Raw genomic sequence first — 22,140 nt, 5'->3', positions numbered from 1 at the left:
CCGCTTCCCCCTCTCATTAGAGCCAACTCCCATCTGCACTGACATTGGGTTATCCTTGCACAAAGTCCCCCCAAAATCTATAAATCAAGACCTTTTTTGTTTTACAGTGGGTTCCCCCCCTTCCAATGCCATTTCCGAGAAAATAAGAGAAATGGCAAAATGCAGGCACTTAGGAAGGTCTTCCTAGCAGAGAGGATGATTGCCTGTCCTTGAAGAGACTGCTAGTCACAAACTTCCTGGCTCAAAGGAGAGAAAGCAGGCCCACTGTGGCTGCACGTTCCTGGCTTATAAGGGAAACAGCACAAAATCACACCCTCTCTGCCTGGTGAGCTATGGCGGTCAGAGTAGACAATACAGGGATAGCTGGATAAATGCAGAAAGCCCTGGTAAGTGGTGCAACCCCTTTCCTGTCTGGCCCGTCTGAGGCAATAAAGAGTGCGCCTGAAATTAGATCACCGGGCTCTGCCAAAGTGATGGAAGAAAACAAGAAGTGCTTCAGTATGAAAAAGTGTTCTCTGGAAATAGTAAGGTTGAAAATCTCCAGGACGGGGGCATGAGGGCAAATGAGGGGTGGGACAGCTTAGTCTTGCTGCTCAGAACTAGGATGGAGCTAATGTACAGGAACTCTTGCCTGCATGCTACTCTATGTCCCAGTGTGCTCAGTGCACACAATGTTAGCTACAATCCTGCATGTATGGTGCAATATCCTGTATGTATGCTGTCATTTCTCTGAAAATACTGCATTCTGATTCATTTTCCCATTTCAAATTGAGAAAAAGCTGCATTTGAAGCTGGCAACACGTACAAAGCCTCAGTCATCAGTATGACAGTTTATCAGTGTAGCTTTCAAGCCTCTGAACTCTGATTTAGCTGGGCTGGTGGCCGGGAATAAATTACGGTAAGGTATCATGGCCAAAAATACATGAGACTTGTGGCCAGCTAATATATATAATATAAAACTGTTTTATATTAGTTCCAGCTCCTCTTCACACATCTGAGAGCATGTTATCTATAGAATATTATGACGGACAAGGACAAGCCCATGCAGAAATGTCTGACTCCAACCCTCCTTAAAACACCTGTATTTGACACGATGCTCTGGGAAAGGTAAGGCAGCATGCAGATATGAAAGAGCAGAGGCAGATTACTCCCTTATCAGTTTGGGCAAATCAGAACATGGGTTTGGTTCAAAAAGTCCCCTCTGCGTTCGCCCATTACTTCTGACTGAATACGTAGCTTGGGAATGTCAGGTCCTCAGCAACTCCTGGCACTTACTGTCCGGTCTTCCAAGTACATGGTTTTAGATAAGAAGTCAATTCCAATTGTAGCCTATATAAAAAAAGAGGAACGGCATAAGAATTAGTAGATAGTCTGGAAGAAAATAATTTTTAAAATTACACACAGTGACTGGGATCCACAGAACCACTTCAAGAGCTCTCAATGACTTGAGAGGGATTTGTCTACCTTTAAATGGTAGACCCCGTCTTCATGCCATGGAACAGACTGCTTCAGAACATCCCTTCAGTTTCAATTGCATTGCCGTGTTGCATGGGAAGTTGCCATTCCAAGAAATAGGGGCCCAAAGTTTGCTTGGTGTTGGTAGTGCTAGTTGCACCATCTTTCAGATCCCATCTCACATGTGCTCAGTGATGTTCCCCTTGAAGTTGTTCTAGTGGACTGAGGGCTTATCCATGCTTCCTCTTCTCCTGCTGCTTTCCCCCAGGGTAAACCACTTTTTTTAGCACTCAGTTGGAGCAAACAGCAATTCAGGTTTTCCTCCAGATTGCCATTTCTTCTGATCTTTTGCTAGAGAGCGGGTTTTTCCTTTGGGAAGGAGTGGGGCAAGGGGGAAACTGCTCTGAACCATGCTTTCTAGAGGCACTGCACGAAGAAAATGTGGGTGAGCCCTGACGGTGGCCCTCTCAGCTCCCTTGCACTGATTTTAAATACAACAACAGTCATGGTGCACAACGTGTTTCTGTACAGCCTTACCACCATTTCTCTACCATACAGAGTGCCATTCACAAGCTTCCCCGTTTCCTAGGCTTCTGCCTTATTCAAATGTAATAAGCAATGGCACCAATATTTGAACATCCTTTTAAAAAAATTATTTTGCCACACCGACTATTCATAGTTCTCCAAGAGTTGACAGAGAGCCAAATAGGCTTTCCCACCATAGATGTTTTTGGTATTTTCTCTGTGTTTCCATAGAACTGGAACTCTAGAACACTGGGATGTCATCCAGGAATGAATGCATAGGCTGAAACAGTGGTGGGGAAATCAGACCATCTGGATGTTCTTAGACACCAACTCCCATCAGCTCCAGCTAGGTCAGGGACTATGGCAGCTTGGAACCAGTTTACTTGAAGAATCGTCTTCCTCTAGATATACTCCCACTCAACCACTCCAGTGTACAGAACTGGAACTTTTACAAATGTCACATAATATTGGTTCTGCACTTGTAAGGAATCAATCTTTTAGCACAGCAGCACTTACAGCCTGGAATTCCCTGCCTATTGGCATTAGTCAGACACCCTCGATGTCCTGTTTGTGGCACAGGCTTAAAACTTTTTTGGTTTTGTTTAGGCAAGTCTTTCTAGATTAAGTTGGCATGTATTTTAATGTGTAAATTAATTTCACAGTGTATATTTTCACTGTACATAATTTTTATTAAATTTTCTGTTTTACAATTTAAAGTATTTTTTTGTAAAATATACAGGGATTTATGATATGTAAAATGAACCATGGAAAGAGAAGAATAGAAGTCACTGATATCTTAAGGATATAAAAATGAGTACTTCAAATCAATGTATATTTTCAAACTACTGGTATTATTTATATTTTGACTTTTTAAGACTAACTTGTTTTTAACCCTGACTTTAATAATTCTAATGGACAACAAACAAATGAATAAATTCAATAAAATAAAATAAAATAACTCGCCTTACCTCTGAACTACAATATCATTAGTGGTGAAGGCGATGTTGTTTTACTGAGAAATATGAGGGACCTCTGAACAGCCACGGCATTTAATGAATAGTGTTGCTGACACACTAAGGGATACTTTGCTCTAAAATGTACCCAGCATGGCAAATTGGGTGAAAAATCTCATTATGGATTTGCATGGTATATAAATGCTAGCCCCTTTTTACTACCCAGGTTTACATTGGTTTCCAACCAAGGACGGAAATTCCAGCAGGGCATATTACAGATGAGCTCTTGTGCCCCATGGCTGCAGAGCTGACCATTGTAATTAAAAGGAGCTGTCTCCAGAGCTCAGCCATTGAAACACTCACAGCTCTGGGAGTTTGGATTTCAAGTCACATCTGCTGCTGGCTTTAGTTGATTAATCAAACAGTATGTGCTGCAGTCTGCTAGGGGGCATCCTCTCCGGAGGGAACTGGCCAATATTTAAAAAGCAATGCAGCACTGGCTCTATAGAGTCTATATAGTTAGCCCTGCGCACTGAGCCGAGCTCGGCTAAGTGCTTGGGAATGCGAAAATAAGAGAATCTATCCATCTTCTACTGTCAAAACCACACTCGGTTATGTGCTGCTGAGCGGTCCAATTCAGACATCTGGGAGCGCCTTCTCAATTACAAGTGTCACAGCAGAAAAAGCAAACAGATGGAATCCAAATTTCTGCACATCTACATATGTACAGCAGCCACAGCATCCTACCTCATTCCATCCCTGTCCTTTGTTGCTGTTGAAAAGCTACATTTTGGCACAGCAAATTAGAGAGGGAAAACAAAGGTGAAACCGCCAATTTCTACACAACTGAGAGTGGGGTGAGGGGAACAGCATGAGAAGTCAAGGCCAAAAGGGTTACATTCCTGCTTCTTAGACCTTCTGCCCACTGCTGCAAATCTATCCCGGGCAAATGGAGTTGCATTTCGAGGTGCTCAGTGCTTGCCTAGCCGACAAGCTTCCATGGCAACAGTTAGTCTGGTCAGCATGAATACTGGGTAGCTGCACATTCTCCCACCTAAATATTAATGCTTGTCTTATTTACATTCTAATAGAGGACAAAAACTTGACTTTGGTGCCTGATAATACGAACGATGAGCAGCATGACAGTTAGACCTTGATATATAAGATCGGTGTCTAGAATGTCCATATTATCAGGACTTGATAATATGGGCGCATTAGACACCAATCTAGAACTTCCCCTTATATAAAAGATCTAACTGCCATGCTGTTCACCCTGCCGCCCATTGAGAGATTGCCTCCTCAAGGGACTATCTCTGACGATGGCAACAGAAGGTTTGGGATATGGCTCTTTCTGAGCATCTACAACACAGAAGGCCAAGCAAAAAAAACAATCATTTTGAGAAAGTACGGTCCCCATATATCAGCCATGTAAACAGAAGTGATGTGAATCTAAGACTCTGGGCTTATTCACAAGAGGCTGTCATGGATAGCTGAAGCCTTGGCGATGTAGTCACTGATTCAGTTATTCCACCCTGCCCTCACTCAATTTGTTTTCTTATATGTGACTGGTATAAGTATATTAAGACTTTACAGGGTTTTGCTGGAATTGATCAATGCTATTTTACTATAAAATCAATAAAATATATCTCAAACCTTTAGTGAAAACCAAACAGAAAGAAGAGAGAAGGACAATGTGACAAGTGTATAAACAGCAGAAGGAAGATATCCTCCTTGAAACTTAAGGAAGTCCCTAACGCAGCCTTCCTCAGGCTGACGCTTTACAAATATTTTACACTACAGTCCCCATCACCCAACTATTGCCCAGGCTGGCTAGGGCTGAAAGGAGTTGTGATCCAAAACATCTGGGGAAGCTGCCCTAATCCCCCATTCTGAAGCCAGATCCGAACAGAGCCTTGGAAGATACAGGAGAGCTGGAATCTAAAAATCTGTGGGTGGATTGTACTGAATTTGGATTCTTGGGGATCCCAGCTTTACTTTTAATCAACCCATTTTCCCTGGGAATGCTCTGAGAGTGCTCAGATGATGGAGAAAATGCTCTCCGGTAGGAGCACTGAGGGCCTGCGATTCCAGAGAGCAAGGAAAGGGCTTCAGGGGTCCTTGTATTGATTTGTTTCACCGCTGTCTGAAGGGGGATTGAGTGGGATTTAAGAAAGAAAGATGTGTGGAAGGCAGGAAGCCAATTAAGCCCAGTATCCTGCACCACGCAACTCCCATCAGAAAAGCAAATAACCTTTTGAATTTCAAGACCCCTGAAGCTCAGTGGTAGCAGACACTTGAAAAGAGGGGAAGAGAAACACAACAACAAAAGGGCTGTGGAAGGCCAATGGGAGATGGATAAGAATGAAACTTAATCATTCCTCTGCATTGCTGAAGTGGAAAGAGGATGGGAGGAAGAGAGGCTAGACAACGTTTGCTCACCATCACATCAGTACAGCAGGTTAAAGGCACCTGTGGGGAACAGGATTTGACCAGCAGATCATAACCTTCTCTACCACTTTAGGCCACTTTGACAGGTGGGCAGGGCTGCCTACTTGCCTGACATCATTTTGACACCTGGTGATAATTTCGAAGGGGCTTGCTATCAGTGTCAATCAGCTGATTGGTGCTGACAGAAAGCCCGGCTTTGTCTCTTTTCCTCTTTGCACACTGGTCTGCAGAGGAAATGTGTCAGCTTGAAGGTGTATTTTTAATCCAAAACCATGCCTGCAAATGGATGACTTAAAAGTGGTGAGCTATCAGTGCCAATCAGCTGACTGGCACTGACAACGAGTCCTGCTTGCCAAGGCACAATTGAGAGTGTATGTTAAACTCCTGATTGTTCCTCTTACCTGCCCCACACCTGACGTCACATATGTCATCAGATGTGGGGCAGGTGGGTGTAGGCCATAGGAGGGGTGTTCCCAGCTACCCCAACCTTTGCCCTTGGAAACCTTATAAGGGAGAGGGACTGGGAGGGGTGTTTCTAGGACTAAGATAAAACTGTAAAGCTTCCTTATTATTTTTGTTATTGGATGCTGCATGTTGTTTAAGTAATCTTATTATATTTATAGTATTGAAATGTGGGTTTTTAATATGTTATATTTTTGTTTTGCTGTGTTATTATGAATTTGTTTTTGTAGTGTTTGTTTGAAATGTATCCCTATTCCTTTGTTGTAAGCTGCTTTGAGCATTTTGTGGGTGGGGGCAGGAGAATGACATACAAATAAAGTAAATGAATGAATTGGTTGGGGAAAATTTGGCCTGTGGGCTGGAGGTTCCTCACCTAAAGGAAATATGTGTCAGAAGAGCAAGCATAAGTAAAGGTAAAGGGACCCCCTGACCATTAGGTCCAGTCGTGGCCAACTCTGGGGTTGCAGCGCTCATCTCGCTTTATTGGCCAAGGGAGCCGGCGTACAGCTTCCGGGTCATGTGGCCAGCATGACTAAGCCGCTTCTGGCGAGCCAGAGCAGCACACGGAAACACCATTTACCTTCCCGCTGGAGCAGTACCTATTTATCTACTTGCACTTTGATGTGCTTTCGAACTGCTAGGTTGGCAGGAGCAGAGACCGAGCAACAGGAGCTCACCCCGTCTCAGGGATTCGAACCGCTCACCTTCTGATCAGCAAGTCCTAGGTTCTGTGGTTTAACCCACAGCGCACCTGTGTCCCTTGAAGAGCAAACATAGGGCTCTTTATATGAAAATATTCAAAATCTGAAACCAGAACGTCCAGGTTCTGCATAGTGTAGAAATTAGGCAATTCAGTATACATTTTTTAATTTAGCATAAGTAATTTCCTTCTGCTAATTGGGGAGATGGGACATGGTTCAGCCACTGAGGGTCCACCCCATCTTGGCCTCTTTTTTCTTCAGGAGACTTCACCAGGCATCACCTGCACATATTAAGATTATTTTTGCAATCTTAAAGGCTTAGCCTCCTCACCCCCTTTTAAAATAAAACTTTGGATTTCCCAGTTGCTCACTTGTAGTCCAATTACCAGCTCAGAGTCAGCTAGCGGGGAATGAGCTGGCCAACGCACATCTAGAGCTAATCTCAGCATCTCTCTGCAAAACTCAGAATACAAAGACACCGAATGAAGCATCTTGTCCAACTCCCTATCCCAGAACAAGGCATCCTGTCTCTAAAGCTTCCTCACTGTTGAAAAACATCCTGGAATTGGGGAAAGATCATGAGTCTTACTAACTTACAGTGCAGCCCTAAACAGGTCTACTCAGATGTGAATTCTACTGAATTTAATGGGACCGATTTTCAGGTTAGTGGCGTTTAGACTGCAGCCTTAAGGAGCTAACACACAGTGAGATCCACTGTAACACAGTGGTTAAGGGCAAAGGCTATGAGCGAAAAAGCTTTTAGTGTCTATCTAGTGCATTTACTCATGTATATGCTCATATGCCAGGGCTCACATGTATGCCAGATGCTGGAATGGCTATTGTCAACTGGCTCTGCTTATGAGCATCCTAGAGGCATTTGTCTGGCCACCATTGCTGGTACACACATGCTGCATTAGTCAGACTAGCACGACAATTCGTGTGTGAAATCCCTGCCAGATGAGATCAGCGTCAAAATGAGCCTAAGCTGGAACCGTTTGAAGACCCCGTTCAAGAGTTCTTTTTGCATTAACCTTCCTTAAGCAACAGGAACAGGCATTTTCAAACACAAGTCGTCGAGAGCCTCCTGCTTTGATTAGTTTGCGATGCAAAAATGTCAGGCCGATATCGGGCAGGAAACTCATTCAACATTGCAAATGGCCCATCGCTGCTTTCCCTTCTACATTTAAACGAGAATTAATATAATAATGCCTTGCCCTTCAAGGCCAAACCTTATCAAGATGTCTTACAAAATAGACATCCAATGCAATGCTCAGATTTAAAACATGGGCAAAATATGGTCCTCTGCAGGCATTCTGAATTAAATAGTAAATATGTGAAGGATGGTGGTGTGGGGATTCATGCACTAGTTTTTCTGCACTTCAGATATAAACTCCAATAGTCATTCCTTCTTCCCAATCAACACTGGGAACTGTAGTTTGTTGGGGTGGGCTAGACCTTTCTAATGTAGAAAGCACTGGGTCTCCTGATTACCAGCATTGCTGGGAGGGATATGGGGAGTGTTACGTACTGGAGTTCTCACCCTGGGCCAGCAGGGGGATACTGTAGATAGTTATGCAAATAAGGGATCGAAAGTGACTTTCAGTGATTGGATAGTTTTAGAAAATTGTTACAGTTACGTTGTACTGGAGCTCTATATAAGCAGGCTGACTGAACCCTTCAGTTCAGTTCTGTTCTGGCTGTGAATAAACAAGAGCTGTTTGAAGAATCACTGTGTCGTCTGATATGTTCACCCACAACTTAACAGGGAGGTTCCCAAATTTCAGTTTTCCAAATGAAACCAGCAACTAAAGGTGAGGCGGCAATGCAAAGAAACTGGGCAGGGACCTAAGGTTTGGGAAAAGAGCAGACCCTCCCCCTTGTGCTGAGTGTGCAAATGAGAACCCAAAGTAGGTTGCTGCTTCTCTCTTTCCCTGGCCAGGAGATGGAAGGAGCAATAAATGAAAAGGTGGAGAAAGATCTGAGGCTTTTTTTTTAATGTGAGGGGGAAGAATTTGGGACTCTAAGTGACAAAGTGAGAAGCCGTGATGGATTAAGGGTTTTGTGATGATGGTGGCATTTTCGGGGCACTTGGAGACTACATTATCAATATCTGAACTGGCCTGAGGCAGCCAAAAAAGAAATAACATATTTAATGGGGAGATTAGATATTTCAGGTTGTGTCTACTTTATTAGGCTTTAGGATATCCTTTCCTTGAATCCTACATGCTTCCTCCTTTATGCCAACCACTTGCTAGCTTGACAGACGCCAAGCACACATAGCATGAAATAAAAACTCTTCCTCTCCAAATACACTGGGCATGGGAAATATTATACTTTTGCAAAGTCATTTGCTGGTCACCAGTAGCAACCAGGCAAGAAGGAGCTTTTGGAAAGGTGGAAGAGAATTCTTGAGTGCAGAGATATTACTTTTTTTTTTTTGTAGGGCCCAAGAAGGCTATTGTGGAAATTGCAGCAGTCTTTAACGAGAGAATCCGTCTCGTGTGCTCATGCAGTGCTGCTCCTGTGATGCATTTTAAATTGCTTGTCAAGAGGTGAATGGGGTGTTTGTTTACCTCACTAAATTGCAACACTGGCTGAGTCAGGTGGCTCTTTAAGCCCAATGCAGGAGAGGAAATAATTGCTGAAGGCCAATCACCTTTTAGCCTGAATGGAACGTGTTCCATTTCAAATCGTAAACCATAAGCGCGCTGCTGCAGGAATGGCATCCTTCTGGGAGGTGATGAACGTGCTCCCCAACCCAGAGATGAAGAAAAACAACACTCAGGGGGGAAATGGAAGTGAAGTGGGCAATTAAAGCAGCTTTCCCAGCTACTCTGAGTGACTGTCCTCCCTTCTAAGTCAGTGACAGCACCAGAAAAAAGAGAGAATTCTCTGTTAGAGATTCCTATTTTCCCATGTTAGAAAAGTTAGCATATGGGGCAGAAGCTGTAATATTATAACCAGGAAACCTAATGCAACAATCCCCTTGTCTGAATGCACCCTTAGTTTCCCACAATGCTCCTGGCTTAGTGCCACACTGGGATGTTGTGAGAAACTGAAAAGGTGGAAAGACCCACTTGCCCAAATCTGCTTGGAGTGCTGCTGCTGCTGCCACTGCTGCTGTAACCAGGTTAGCCCACCATGAGCTATTAACAGAACAGGAGGCCCATCAGACGAACAGGAGGCCCACTGCCCAGAGTCACCTCAGACCTGGAACCAGCACTGCCAGGAGAACAAGCAAGGATCAAGGAGGTCTTTCAGAACCCAAAAACTGCCCTTTGGTGCTACATAAGAAGTCTGAAGAAAACCTCACTTTCCACTGCAGCAAGAAAATTGCAAGAGCCTGAAAGGTTAAAAAAAAAAAGCACCAACTTGGAAGCACAACAACATCTCCTGGCATGCAAAGCATTTACAGATCTGCAAGGATTGTAAATTCCTTGGTTCACACCCATGAAAAGGCCCTAAAATGAGGGTTGAAATAGCATGAGGCATAAAAATATAATAAACTGGTCATTCCAGGGAACCTGTAGGAGCTGGCAGGATGAGGCTCTCCACCAGGTAATTCTCAGTACCTCACCACACTGTAATTCCTAGAATTATTTGCCTGAGGGTATTGTATTGAAATTGGTACAAAGACTAATCTCAAATCTGTACTGTAAATAGGGCAGCCCCAAGGGATCTTGGTGAAGAGGTGGGTCTCAGCACCCTCACACTGCATGGGGTTCTGGTCACACCCCACATGTTGTGGATTGTTTCATTAGCAGCCTTCAAAATATTGCCAGAAATGATTGCTGCAGTTCTTTATGCTAGCCTTGGTAGCAACATAGTCAACCAATTGCTTCACAATGTGTCCAAGGTCCCATTTTTCCTAATATGGGCTAACATTTTACTGCACCACGGTTCAATAATGATTGGCACAATAGAATGTCAACCCACAATAACTAAATTAGGATTCAGGTGTATAGTGGAAGCACCTGGTGAATCATTTAAGTTTTTTAAACATGAAATTAATCTGCATTTCTGTCTGGGAGTCATACCCAGCAGAGTGCAAAAAGAAAGCATATTAACAGTTGCAAAACTGATACAGTAATGGATAACTGTTGAACAATGCATGAGCAGATCAAACATTCAGACTGATGGAAGAATTATTTGCCGGCAGCCAAGAAACATAATTTTGAATCACCCTGAGGAAAAGCAAAGCTTATTGCAGGCAGACCGAGGAACTCAAATTCTCATCTATAGAGAGCAACGTGGGCACCTTTGCAGTTCCACACCCTTGAAGATGGCCGAGCAAGAAACCAGCCTTTTGTGTAACGTACAATAGCTTCGTGGGTTGCATCATCCATGGGGAGAGCTCACTTGTTTGGTGTGTATTTTCCTGTTCCAGTGAACAGATGCAGCCTGCAAGACAGATGCCGCTGTCTTTGCCATGGATAATCATCCCATTTGGGGACTCATCCTAGGAGAATGGCCTCTCCTTTGCAACAGGGAGCATGATCTTTTTTTAAGAGTACGGTATTGTTTCCATTTGAACAAATACTGCCTTGGTCAGCAAACAGACCAATTCAAATGTTTTGCAAGTGTGTAGACTCAGTGGATGCATGAGTGACTGGGATCATGGCTGCAGGTCACATCCCCAAGCAAATACATTTCTCAGAGGCTACCAGGGCTTTCTGTCCTCTGTCATATTGCTTTACAGTGTGTCAAGCACCAGAAAGGAGGCGGGGGGGGGGAGCAGAAACAACCACCCTTCTGTTTCCATACAGTTTCTTGCTACTGCTGTTATGCCGACACTGCCCATGCCAGCAACATAAGCAGGTTTTTAAAGAAAGGCAGGAGACGAGGTCAGTTTCAGATTAGCTCAGAAATGACTGAGTCCATTTCCTGACTTTTGGGAGAAATGGCTTGGCTTATTTCAGAGCTGAACCAACTGAAGACATGGGGGGGGGGGTATGTGCCTTTCTGGGGTTGTGGCGAGGTTAAACCAGAAGAAGAAAGCACAGGGAAGTTGAGGCTACATCTACGCTGATAGGTGCAGGTGATCAAAAGCTGAACAATGCTCAGATTTGAATTCTGCTGCTCCTCTTCTGCTCATTTGTCAAAAAGAAAAAGAGGGGAGCATTATTATTATTTTGCAGCCTTGGTCATGTGACATGGCTATCCAAAACACTGGGAAACTTTTGTTTTTTTACTATTACCATGCATCATGCAGTTGAGCGCCTCATAGGCTATGAAACTCACCTGGTATGTGTTGTCAAAGCTGTCATACATAAACCTTGTGATCAACGACGTCTTCCCAACTGGAGAGGGGCAGGGGAGGAAACACACAAAAACCACAGAGATGCAATTAAAATAATGGACGCTGTGACCACCAATAATACAAGAGTCCTCATCCAAACACAGGATGGACATTCTTTGGGGCACTCTAGGCCCAGGTGGATGTGACAACAAAGAAAGCAGAGATACAAAAAAACTTCTACAAATAGCAATCTGGTGGTGGGAGGGGACATAGGCAATTTGAACTGGGAACTGTGCCACAGTTCACTCTTTGCCTTTTAGGTTTGCCTTTTTGTCTTTTTAAAAACTTTTTGTTAAGTAGCCATGTGAATCTGTTGAAGGGTAGAGTACAAATTCCTTAAACTGACACAAAATTATTGATTCTTGTATTGCCTGGGTTTGGACTGGATGACTTTTGGGGTACCTTCTAACTTCACTCCATGTGCTGTTCATTCCGCCCTTCTAAAACCATATAAATGAATCCATGTGCGTCCTATCAAAGCAAAAAGCAGCAGGTTTGGGGGGGGGGTGTCATCAGGGAAAGAAGTTCAGGGAGGAAGTGTTAGCTCCTTTCTCTCATGGTCTATGATTCTATGAATCTGTCTTGAATTGTCCAATGTTCAGTTTCATTGAATGTCTACAAGTTATTGGCCACCTATATCAGGGTTGGGCAGAAGGTAGACTGCAATCGGCTACTAGATCTCTGGGTGTTTCGAAGCAGATCAGAAGGGACTTCTGATTTCCAGTTGAGTAACTAGGGCAACAGGAACAACAACTCCCCCCTCCTTTTAAACCAAACTGCAGAAATGAAGAAAGCTGGGAGTCAAGGCAGCAGTGAATTTGTGTGTAGAAAGACTGTAAGCTCCATTCAAAACAAGCTCCTGGGCTCAGAATTATTTAATTCTAAATGTTTGTCTTTGCCACCTTTGGGTTGAATTAAAAAACAAAGTAGATCTCACAAGCTGGAAATCTGCCCAGTGCTGACCCCCCTGGCAAACCTGTTCTGCAAAAGGCCACTGGGACATTACATGCAGAGCTTCAGGGGCCAGACGTGGAAGTTATACATTTCTTACACAACATATGGTATTTTTGTATTTTTCAGGAGATGATGGATTGAAGCCAGGCAATTCAAGTAAGAAACCCAAACTATGAGAGCTCTCTAGAACAGATGCCTCGAAGAGACTCACGGGACCTCCTCTTCTCTTGCCACACTTCCATACCTAGGTATCTCCACAGAAAACACTTCTCAGTATACCCATCCAAAAACAAACAAAACCCCAGCTGATTTCCTGATTACAAAATGCACATTAAAAAGAGAAACATTTAAAGCAAACCTGGTTTAAGACCCATCCCCCTGCCCCGAGGGCACATTTGTTAATTAAGAAACTTTACAATGCCATTCATCGGGAGTCTTAATTAAGTATGCTAATTCCCTCCATGGTGTGCCTTCTGAAGAGATGGGATCCGTCTTTAGGTTTAATGAGCACCTTGGTGTTCAGCTCACACCAGAAGGAGTGTGAGGGTCTTTAGTATAATTTTCTCTCACCCCCACCCCTTTCAGAATCCCAGCAGAAGGAAAGGGGTGGAGAGAGACCATATTTCCCCTCAGAGCTGTTCTCTGTGGCTCAAAGCCAGCCAGCTTAACACCTTAGCATTCCTCCTACATCCACTGTAGGAGGTAATTTGCCTTTGAATACCAGTTGCTGGGAATTACAAGTGGGGAGAACGATTTTGCATTCAGGTCCTCCTTGTGGGCTTGTGAGGCATCTGGTTGGCCAATGTGAGAATTGGATGCTGAACTAGAGAGGCCTTTGGCATGAGCCAACAGTAGAACATAACCATTGCGGGCTAGTAACTCATGCATTTCACCATGGAAAAGCTACCCCAACTTTGGAAGATACAGAAGACGTGCAAAAATAGGAAGCCAAAGTCTCTTTCCCTTCCTCACAATGCTGGAAGATACAATATCTATAGATACTCTCAGTACGCAGCATCACTTGTTGCTGGCATTCATCTGCCTTGGGAGACAATGGAGGGGTGAAGTCAAACTGCTGGAAGGTTGCAGCACCTGCTGTGGTTGTAAAGACCAATATGGGAGAGACATATTTTGTTGCAGTTGGGGCAGATGAAGGCATCTGGTTGTGCATCAACACACATTTAAAAAGCCACTAGTCATATAATTCATTTCTGATATCCAGGAAGAGAGTGTCCACACTGATGCAGCCTCAACTAGAGGTTAGGCTGGCCTCAACTAGAGCCAGGGCCTTCTCGGCTGCGGCTCCAATCTGGTGGAACGCTCTGTCACAAGAGACTAGGGCCCTGCAGGACCTGACATCTTTCTGCAGGGCCTGCAAGACAGAGTTGTTCCACCAGGCCTTTGGTCAGGGCGCAGCCTGACTCCCTCCTCTGGCAACCTGCACAGAATATTGCTTAATCGGTTGCCATTAATTTGATTTTAATTAATTTTTATAATGAATATTTTGAATGTGTGATTATTTGATTGTTTGATTATTTGATTATTGTTAGCCGCCCTGAGCCCGGCTTCGGCTGGGGAGGGCGGGATATAAATAAAATTTATTATTATTATTATTATTATTATTATTATTATTATTATTATTATTAAAATGGCAGCACCAACACATGGGAAAGTGGTAGTGTTTCTTAGGCCCCTTCCACAACATACATCTAAAGCAGTATCATATTAAACAGTTGTGGCTTCCCCCAAAGCATGTATAGTACAGATGGGGCCTTATTAATAAGTAAGAAAAGAACCTCCCCCTCCCCAAAAAACAGCCCATTGAGAACCGAGTGTGGTCACTGGACACAGAATGCCGACTGGCTGTTGTAGGGGGGCAAAAATCCAGGTGGGAGGGGGGCATGATGCTGTGGCTAGAGAAGGAGGAAGAGGCACAGATATAAAAAGGATTGAAAGAACCATCTCATTGGTTCTTGATAAGCCATTTCTCACTTCATGCTGAGAAGCTATTTTAAAATGTCACCAGGTATGGGAGCTGCCACAAAAACACAGAAGTCCACGATTCTAATGTGTCTGGATTGGGCACCAGTTTGTCCATCCTACTCTCTAAAACCTCTAAAGGTAGCAGCAAAAGAAGAAGAAGAAGAAGAAGAAGCCCTGCTTTGCAAGCAAAATTGCATTTGCCAACCTCTGGAAAAAAGCTGCCTGGGTGTGTTTGGAAACTCATAAACCCAAGCCCAAGAGCAATTTCTCTATACCAACCTTCCTGCTGCTCTCGTGGTACTCAGGAGACCAGCAGGAAAGATGGATTGAAGGATTGCAGATGTGAGTGAGCAGCATGCTTTCAATGGAGAAAAAGCAGGTCTCTTGAGGCTGGGGAATGGAGAGAGAGGAACTGACAATCTCTTGCATTTTCATGCAATGCACTAATAATGAGAGAGTGGGGAGACTCTGCATTAATCTACTACACCACCAGTCAAAAACCCATTTGATCTCGAATGTTCCCCCCTCCCTCACTGTGCTAGATCAGCCTCCCCAAACCTGGTGCCCTCCTGATGCTTTTGACTACAACTCCCCTCATCCCCAGCCAGTACGGGGGCTGATGGGAGCTGTAGTCTTTGGACTACATGTTTTGACATGTTGAGGGTGCTAGGTTGGAGAAGGCTGTGTTAGATCTTTAGTGCTCATAGTTGAAGGCAATCCAAAGTCATCTTAACTGAAAACATTCCCACTCTCTTTTAAACCCTCCTGTTGCCTTCTGTATGGCTTTGTAATCTGTAGGAAAACATGAATGTGAAGGGACCGTAACTTTGGAAGCCACTAAGCCCCTGCTCCTCATGCATTCTCATTAGAGACTGCTTATTGTGAAAGGGAGAGAAAAGATGAACCAAAGAGCCAATCCAAACCAAACTATGGATATTTATAGAGCAGCTCTAGCCAGTTCAGTAGAGGATAAGGGGCTGATGCAGGATCCTAATTGGCTGCTGAATTCTACAAGGCATTGCCGGATGCTTGCTCCCCAGAGATGCTCCAGAAATCCAGAGCTTCATGAAGCTGACAAACAACATCCTCTCTCTCTTTTTCTCTGTTGCTGACAGATTGCTGGGACAAATGATGCAGAAATTGAGGGAGGGAGGGAGGAAACTGTATATTGAATGTGTTTCCCATTATTCAACAACATGCCCATCCCAATGCATTTTTGCCTCCCCTGTTCCATGTGTCAGACTGGTAGTTTCATCTTATGTCCACACTGGTGATAAAATAATGTCCTTCACTGCATGCAGCCAAAAACAGCAGGCTAGCTAAGGAGCACAGAGCAGGCTGCATAGTACACTCGGCTGTTCTTACTCCTGACCCTCAGCACCTGCTGCCTGAGGCAGCCACTTCACTCAGCTAGTGGTAGGGTCAGCCCATTTTAACCGCAATAACATACTGTACAACTACTGGTGTCAACAGTCAAACTCAAATTTCATGCTGGATCTATTTCAGCATCTAGACTCATGGAGGATTGATTATTTAGAACTTCTATACATCATGTATACATTCAGTACTTGCATGATTTCCACTTCTGGTTATTTCCACACTAGTATTTATTCTGGAATAGCCATGATTTGTTCATCCTCTTTTTTCTGAGCCATTATGATGACATAATAATCCAGTTGTTGTTTTCCTGCATTTTCCTTGTAGTTCTTCCATTTTCCCCAAGACTGCATACATACAATTTTTGGCAGCAGCCATTGCACATGCAAGAACATAAATCATAACGAATGCAAATTAGTTTCTTTTGTAGTTTGGTTTGCAAACTCAGTTCAGATCCCACAATAGCAATCCATATCAACTAACTAACTTTGCATGCACTCCTTTTAGGGGTTTAGAGTAACTGCAGTTTGCCATGATGACCAAATTGAGCGGACTATGATTAGTATTAATCAAGAATTGCCTTGAAATCACCATCTGAAACCATGCTTCAAAGTATGTTTGCAAACCATGTTTCAGAAGCAAATACATGTTAATGATCACCATAGTTTGCTTGATTCATGTAGACATCATAGTACATTTGACTCCAAATCATGGAAGAGAAAACTGGGATACAAAGGGAGGGTGCAAGAAGGAACAAGCATATGAGCCTATTGCATACATTACAAATCCTCCAAACAAATTACGGTAGTGAATTGAACCAATATCTGGTTTACTTTAAAGGTACACAAATGTGTCCTGTAATAAAACTGACAATAGTCTCAGCATCAAAACATAAGTATGTGAATATTTGGGTTCTTAAATAGTTGTGTTTTGCACTGTACATTCCTTTTTTCCAATTCTGTGTTTATATTTCCATTCTGCTGTGAAGGAGTTAGACCTTCAATGACTATTGTTGGTGCATTTGCACAAGAGTTAATGGAAAGGTTCTGGCAATGGAATATGTACAGAGCCAGCCCACAGTAAACTAAGACAGAGGCTATTAGGGTGGCTTGCTTCCCAGGATCAATATCATTGGAGTTTTGAGGCAGGTTTGGGCACATAGTATAGCTATAATGCATCCCCCCCCCCTATTCTGTGAGTATCCTGCATGGTAGCTGATAGAGGTTTCCCTCTAAAAGGATGCTCTCAGCCACCTGTGAATTCCACCAAGCAGAACACACAAGCATGCTCCCCTGAAATTGTCCTCTGAAACAGAAACTACAGTAAAAGCAGCTACACGTTTTGGAAGACTTAATTCCTTTATTAATATTTGCTAAGCCTCCTAGAGCAAAATACACACCAGGAGGCTTAGTTTGGTCAGAATCGAGTATACACTTCCAGAGTTAATGCTAGATACATTACTTTTGGTTACGAATGAGCCTCCACAGCCACTAGAGGGCTGTGAAAATTTGTGTCCTGGGGTTTTTAGACTCATCTACCCATGTACCATCTGAACCCAAAGGGGCGTATTGTTTGCCAGTTGTGAAATATATTGGCATTATTTTCAGCTCTCCTACCCCCCAGGTTTTTAGAGAGTCACTCATATTTTCTGAGACAAAAAGCCACAAAGGAGTTGCAAGCTGCTGGTGGTCAGACAGGGACAACTTGCAAACCTGAGCTTTTCCAACATACATTTTACATTCCTTCCTTCCTTCCTTCCTTCCTTCCTTCCTTCCTTCCTTCCTTCCTTCTTTTCCCTACAAAAGGAAGTCTAGAGAGGCTAACATCATCATCCAAACATGACAATTAAAAAAAAACCCCAACACCATATAGGGGGAAATATCTGGCCATAAAGATGCTATAATAAAGCTACAAACTTTTTATTCAGTCCTTAAGAAAACACCGGGCTAATATGTACAAAATTCTGTAAAAATGAACAATGGAATACTAAAATACAATCCATATTTCAGCTAAACACACACACACTCAAGCTGTCAATATAGACCATGCAAACAATATTGAAGGAGACAAAGTCACCCAGCCTAGAGTCATCAGAAAGCAAGAGAAGAACTAAGAAGAATCAATGATACATTGATAGCATAGGATACAAAGAGTTTCCATACCCCAGAACCGTCTCATGCCTGCAGGTTAATATTCAGGCAGAAGAAAGGGAGGCAGCCTACACTACTGTACTCTCATGCAAAACTGAAAACTGGCATCCAGCAGGGGTTATTACTTCTATAGCCAGATTGGAGCATGCTGACAAGACTGCACATTTCCTCCAGGCTGGTGGGAAGGCACAACAGTCTCAGCCATTCAGGCAGGCTTCATGTTTTAAGCAGATCTATTTAAGAGTCAATAGCAGAATTTCTCTCTCATTCATATATATATGTGTGTGTGTGTGTGTGTGTGTGTGTGTATATATATATATATATATATATATATATATATCAGTCACACAATTACTGAGGGTCTTGGTAGACCACTTAATAATTCAACCCCAAATCTATTTTTAGAGGTTGGCTACTATCCTCAAAATATATACACACACATATATTACATATAAATAAGATTAGAACTTCCACTCTCAGAGAAACTGAAATTAAATTTGCTCCTGCTTAATTTGAATGCAAAAACTCTGCTCCTTTGCAACTGCTAAGTTGGTGCACTGAACTCACAAGGAGGGAGATGTGTGTATGGCTGGCTGAAGTTTCACCTAGAGTTCTTTCATGCCCTGATTCTCAAGGGAACATCTGCTTCAGAATAAAACCACAGAAGGAATATCAGATTCATGTGTGTGGGTGCATCTGTCCATCCCATTCTGCACATATTGGCGAAACAACCTCTCCCGAACTATATACAGTCCTGTGAGATGAGAGTTTTGCACAGGGTGCCCATCTAGGGGCAATGGGCTTGTATGCAGGGTTTTCTTCCTACACTCCCATTTGCATACACAGGCTGGGATCAGCCTTCAGAGCAGGATGTGTGCATTGGACCCAGGAAAGACATGACTATCCAGACATGATTAACACTCACATCCACATGCAGCTTTTCAAAGCACTGTTGGGGGGGGGGGGCGCGAGAACGCCACTCTGCTCACACATCGCCTGAGCAACTGAGCAGTTACTCAGCAAACATGAAGCAAGCAGGCTATTTGTATTCTGATCCCATGCGCCACCAGCATCCTGCTCAATGTTTCTGAAGGGAAATGCACTCCTTAGAAGATCTCTTTGAAAAACGCCTTGGGGGGGAAAACTATGTTGAGCTTTAAGATGCAATTTCTGGAGCTCACGCAGAGATCTAACAAAGCAAAATGTGCAACGGGACATAGGAATGTCTTAAAAATAAATTAAGATGGATTTGCACTTAATGGTGCTTCCTCTGCAAATCAGTGCGGTGGAAAGCAACACACCTGGTATGCCCTCCCCACAACTGCTTCTGGTACCCCAGATCAATCTTAGACCCAGTGCTCCACACATCAGCCTTGGCAAGTGTCCACCTTCTCTCTCTCCTGCAGGTCATGCTCTGACCCCAGTTGCAGAGAGATGCAAACAAGCCCCTCTTTACTAGATTGGCCCTTATTTCCCGAGGAACCAAACATTAACTGAACCATTTGGAATGCAGAGGAGGAGAGAGAGAGCAAAGAATGTTGTCTCAGAGTGTGGATGGAACATCCCAAAGTCAGACAGAGTGCCTCAGGATGAGGAAAAATTATATGACTATAGAAAATGTAACTCAGAAGTGAGGAACCTGTGGTCCTACAGATGGCATTGGACTAAAACTCACACCAGCCCAACCCCACAGCCGCCACATCCTTTATTTAAGATATGTTGAGACACGTAGTGAAACAAAGCATGAGAAAAACAATACAGAAAAGGTAAAAATCAGTTAGATTTATTAAATCCCTGCTGGGATTTTTAAAAAATATATTCAGTAGGTGCTGGAAGTTCAACAAAGGCTTTGCCCAACCAGAAGGGAGTTCCACAAAATAGGGGGCAACAATTTTATTTTATTTGTTTAAAATTTATGCATCACTTGATTTTGTTAAAAACCTCAAAGTAGTTTACAAAAGATAAAACAGTAAAATCAAGGGGGGGGGGGAAATGCAACCCTACTTTAAAACATACAGAAGTTCACTCTGCGGTCCAAGGGCAGATTACAGCATTAAAACCAATAGTAAAACAACTTACAACCATAAAAATAAGGTGGGTTCTAAAAACATTTACCTCAAGTGTCAAAAACCAGGGTAAAGAGCCGCATCTTCAGCATTCTCCAAAAGCTTAGAATAATAGAATTGTAGAGTTGGAAGGGACCCTGAGGATCATCCAGTCCAACCCCTAGCAATGCAGGACTATGTAGCTGTCCCATATGGGGATCAAACCAACAACCTTGATGTTATCAGCACCATGCTCTAACCAACTGAGCTATCCAGTGTATAATAAAGGCACCAGACACACAATGCTGAATGCACAGCTTCTGCTGGATACAAGCCAGGCATCAGAGCCATGAGGGGACCACTAGCAGTGACCCCCATGGAAGACCTCCATGATCTGGCAGGGATATAAGGAACTAGATGGTCCTTGGGGCATCTTGCCCCCATGTTAATAAGGGCCCTGTAAATTAATACAAGAACTTCGAACCTTGCCCAGTAGTGTCTGAGCACCCAGGGCAAGCTCTTGACCAGGCTCTTAGCTCCATCCATCAGTATCTATCAACATGGATCCTTTATTGGCAACTTACAAGTTTTTCCAGGGAAATGCCCCCTTGTCAGGCCTATCCCAAACTGGCTCTTTCTACCCAGGTAACCACCCGCTGGGGATCGTTGGCAGGTCACAGGTTTAGGCAGAGGCTCAGTGCTATATGGCCAGTCATGTATTCAAGAGGGTGAGAAAGGTTTAGTCTCCAAACGAGACTGTGGCCTCTTTCAGTCCTCTTCTAGGCCTGCTGTGTGGAGCACTCATTGAGGCCTGCACTTTTCTGACCAATGCTAGAATGGCAGCTGTTCATGGTCTGTCAGATCATGGAGAACCATCTTTCTATCTGCTTTGCTGGATTGTGCTCTCCAGGAGTCTTTGACCTGCTCCCACTACCACTGGTAGATACCACCACTGCCCACATCCCCCTGCCATGCTCACAGAGGCCTTCACTCAACAGCTGTGGGATCCCAAGCAACTGCAACAAGGTACCAACATTCAGGATGCCAAGGATGCAGTCACGTTGGGTGGAATTAACCATATCTTAATTTTTGTTATGAGGAGGCTGCCTCGTCCTGCTTTGGACTTTGTGCCCATTTATTTCAAAAAAACTATTTCAGTAGCTCCTCAACCACCCCTCCCATCCAGTGGAACAATCGTTGTGTTAGAAGTGTGGCCTCAGCATTTGTCAAGAGGTCTCCAGAGGGAAGCCAATGCTCTAGAAGAAACTCGAGGAGAATTACTGCCCTGCTGCTCTTGTTGGGAAGCCTATGAAGATGCTGAGCAGAGAGGGAAAACCATTTTTATCCATTAGGCAGGCAGTCCAGCCAGATCAATACTAGATCAAAGGTGTCTAGCAGAAGACGGTCCCTGCAATCCATCATGGTGCTCTCAGGCCCCTTCTACATTATCCAGGCAGCAGGAACCGATGGAGTGGGGGCCGACTTGAGGGAAAAGAGGTACTGTAGCTGCTTTGTAGTCTCTCTATAGACAACGATCTGCTTGCAAAAGGCTCCACATTATGAACAGAGAGCATCTCTTTGTGTTTCTGAACAGTACATAAACACGGCTGGCAGTAACATTCTGATGGTGGCGCTTTTAATTTAGTGGCACCTACAGAAAACAAACCCACATAGCACTCACATGATGGGGGGCACAACCCAAGATGACATTAGGCTAACTGTAGAGTGGATTCGCTTGAAAGGTTTTTCCAAATAGCTCCTCAGTTGTTTTGCATCCCATTTGCGGGC

At 43.7% G+C, this 22,140-nt stretch overlaps 1 protein-coding gene across 1 annotated transcript in view; it reads right to left on the bottom strand.

Annotated features, from left to right (window-relative positions):
* Positions 1–22,140, bottom strand: part of RAB6B (RAB6B, member RAS oncogene family) — a 54,761-nt gene that overhangs the window by 12,740 nt on the left and 19,881 nt on the right. The window contains exons 2-3 of the mRNA XM_083741990.1: positions 11,786–11,844; positions 1,276–1,329 (exon numbers count right to left, since the gene is read on the bottom strand). Coding sequence (XP_083598116.1) covers positions 1,276–1,329; positions 11,786–11,844 — 113 coding nt within the window. The remainder of the gene's footprint in view (positions 1–1,275; positions 1,330–11,785; positions 11,845–22,140) is intronic.

The sequence above is a fragment of the Podarcis gaigeae genome (assembly GCF_964106915.1).
Source record: "Podarcis gaigeae genome assembly, chromosome: 5".
NCBI lineage: Eukaryota > Metazoa > Chordata > Lepidosauria > Squamata > Lacertidae > Podarcis > Podarcis gaigeae.
The sequence above is the reverse complement of the archived record's forward strand: the minus strand, read 5'-3'. Positions and strand labels throughout refer to the sequence as shown.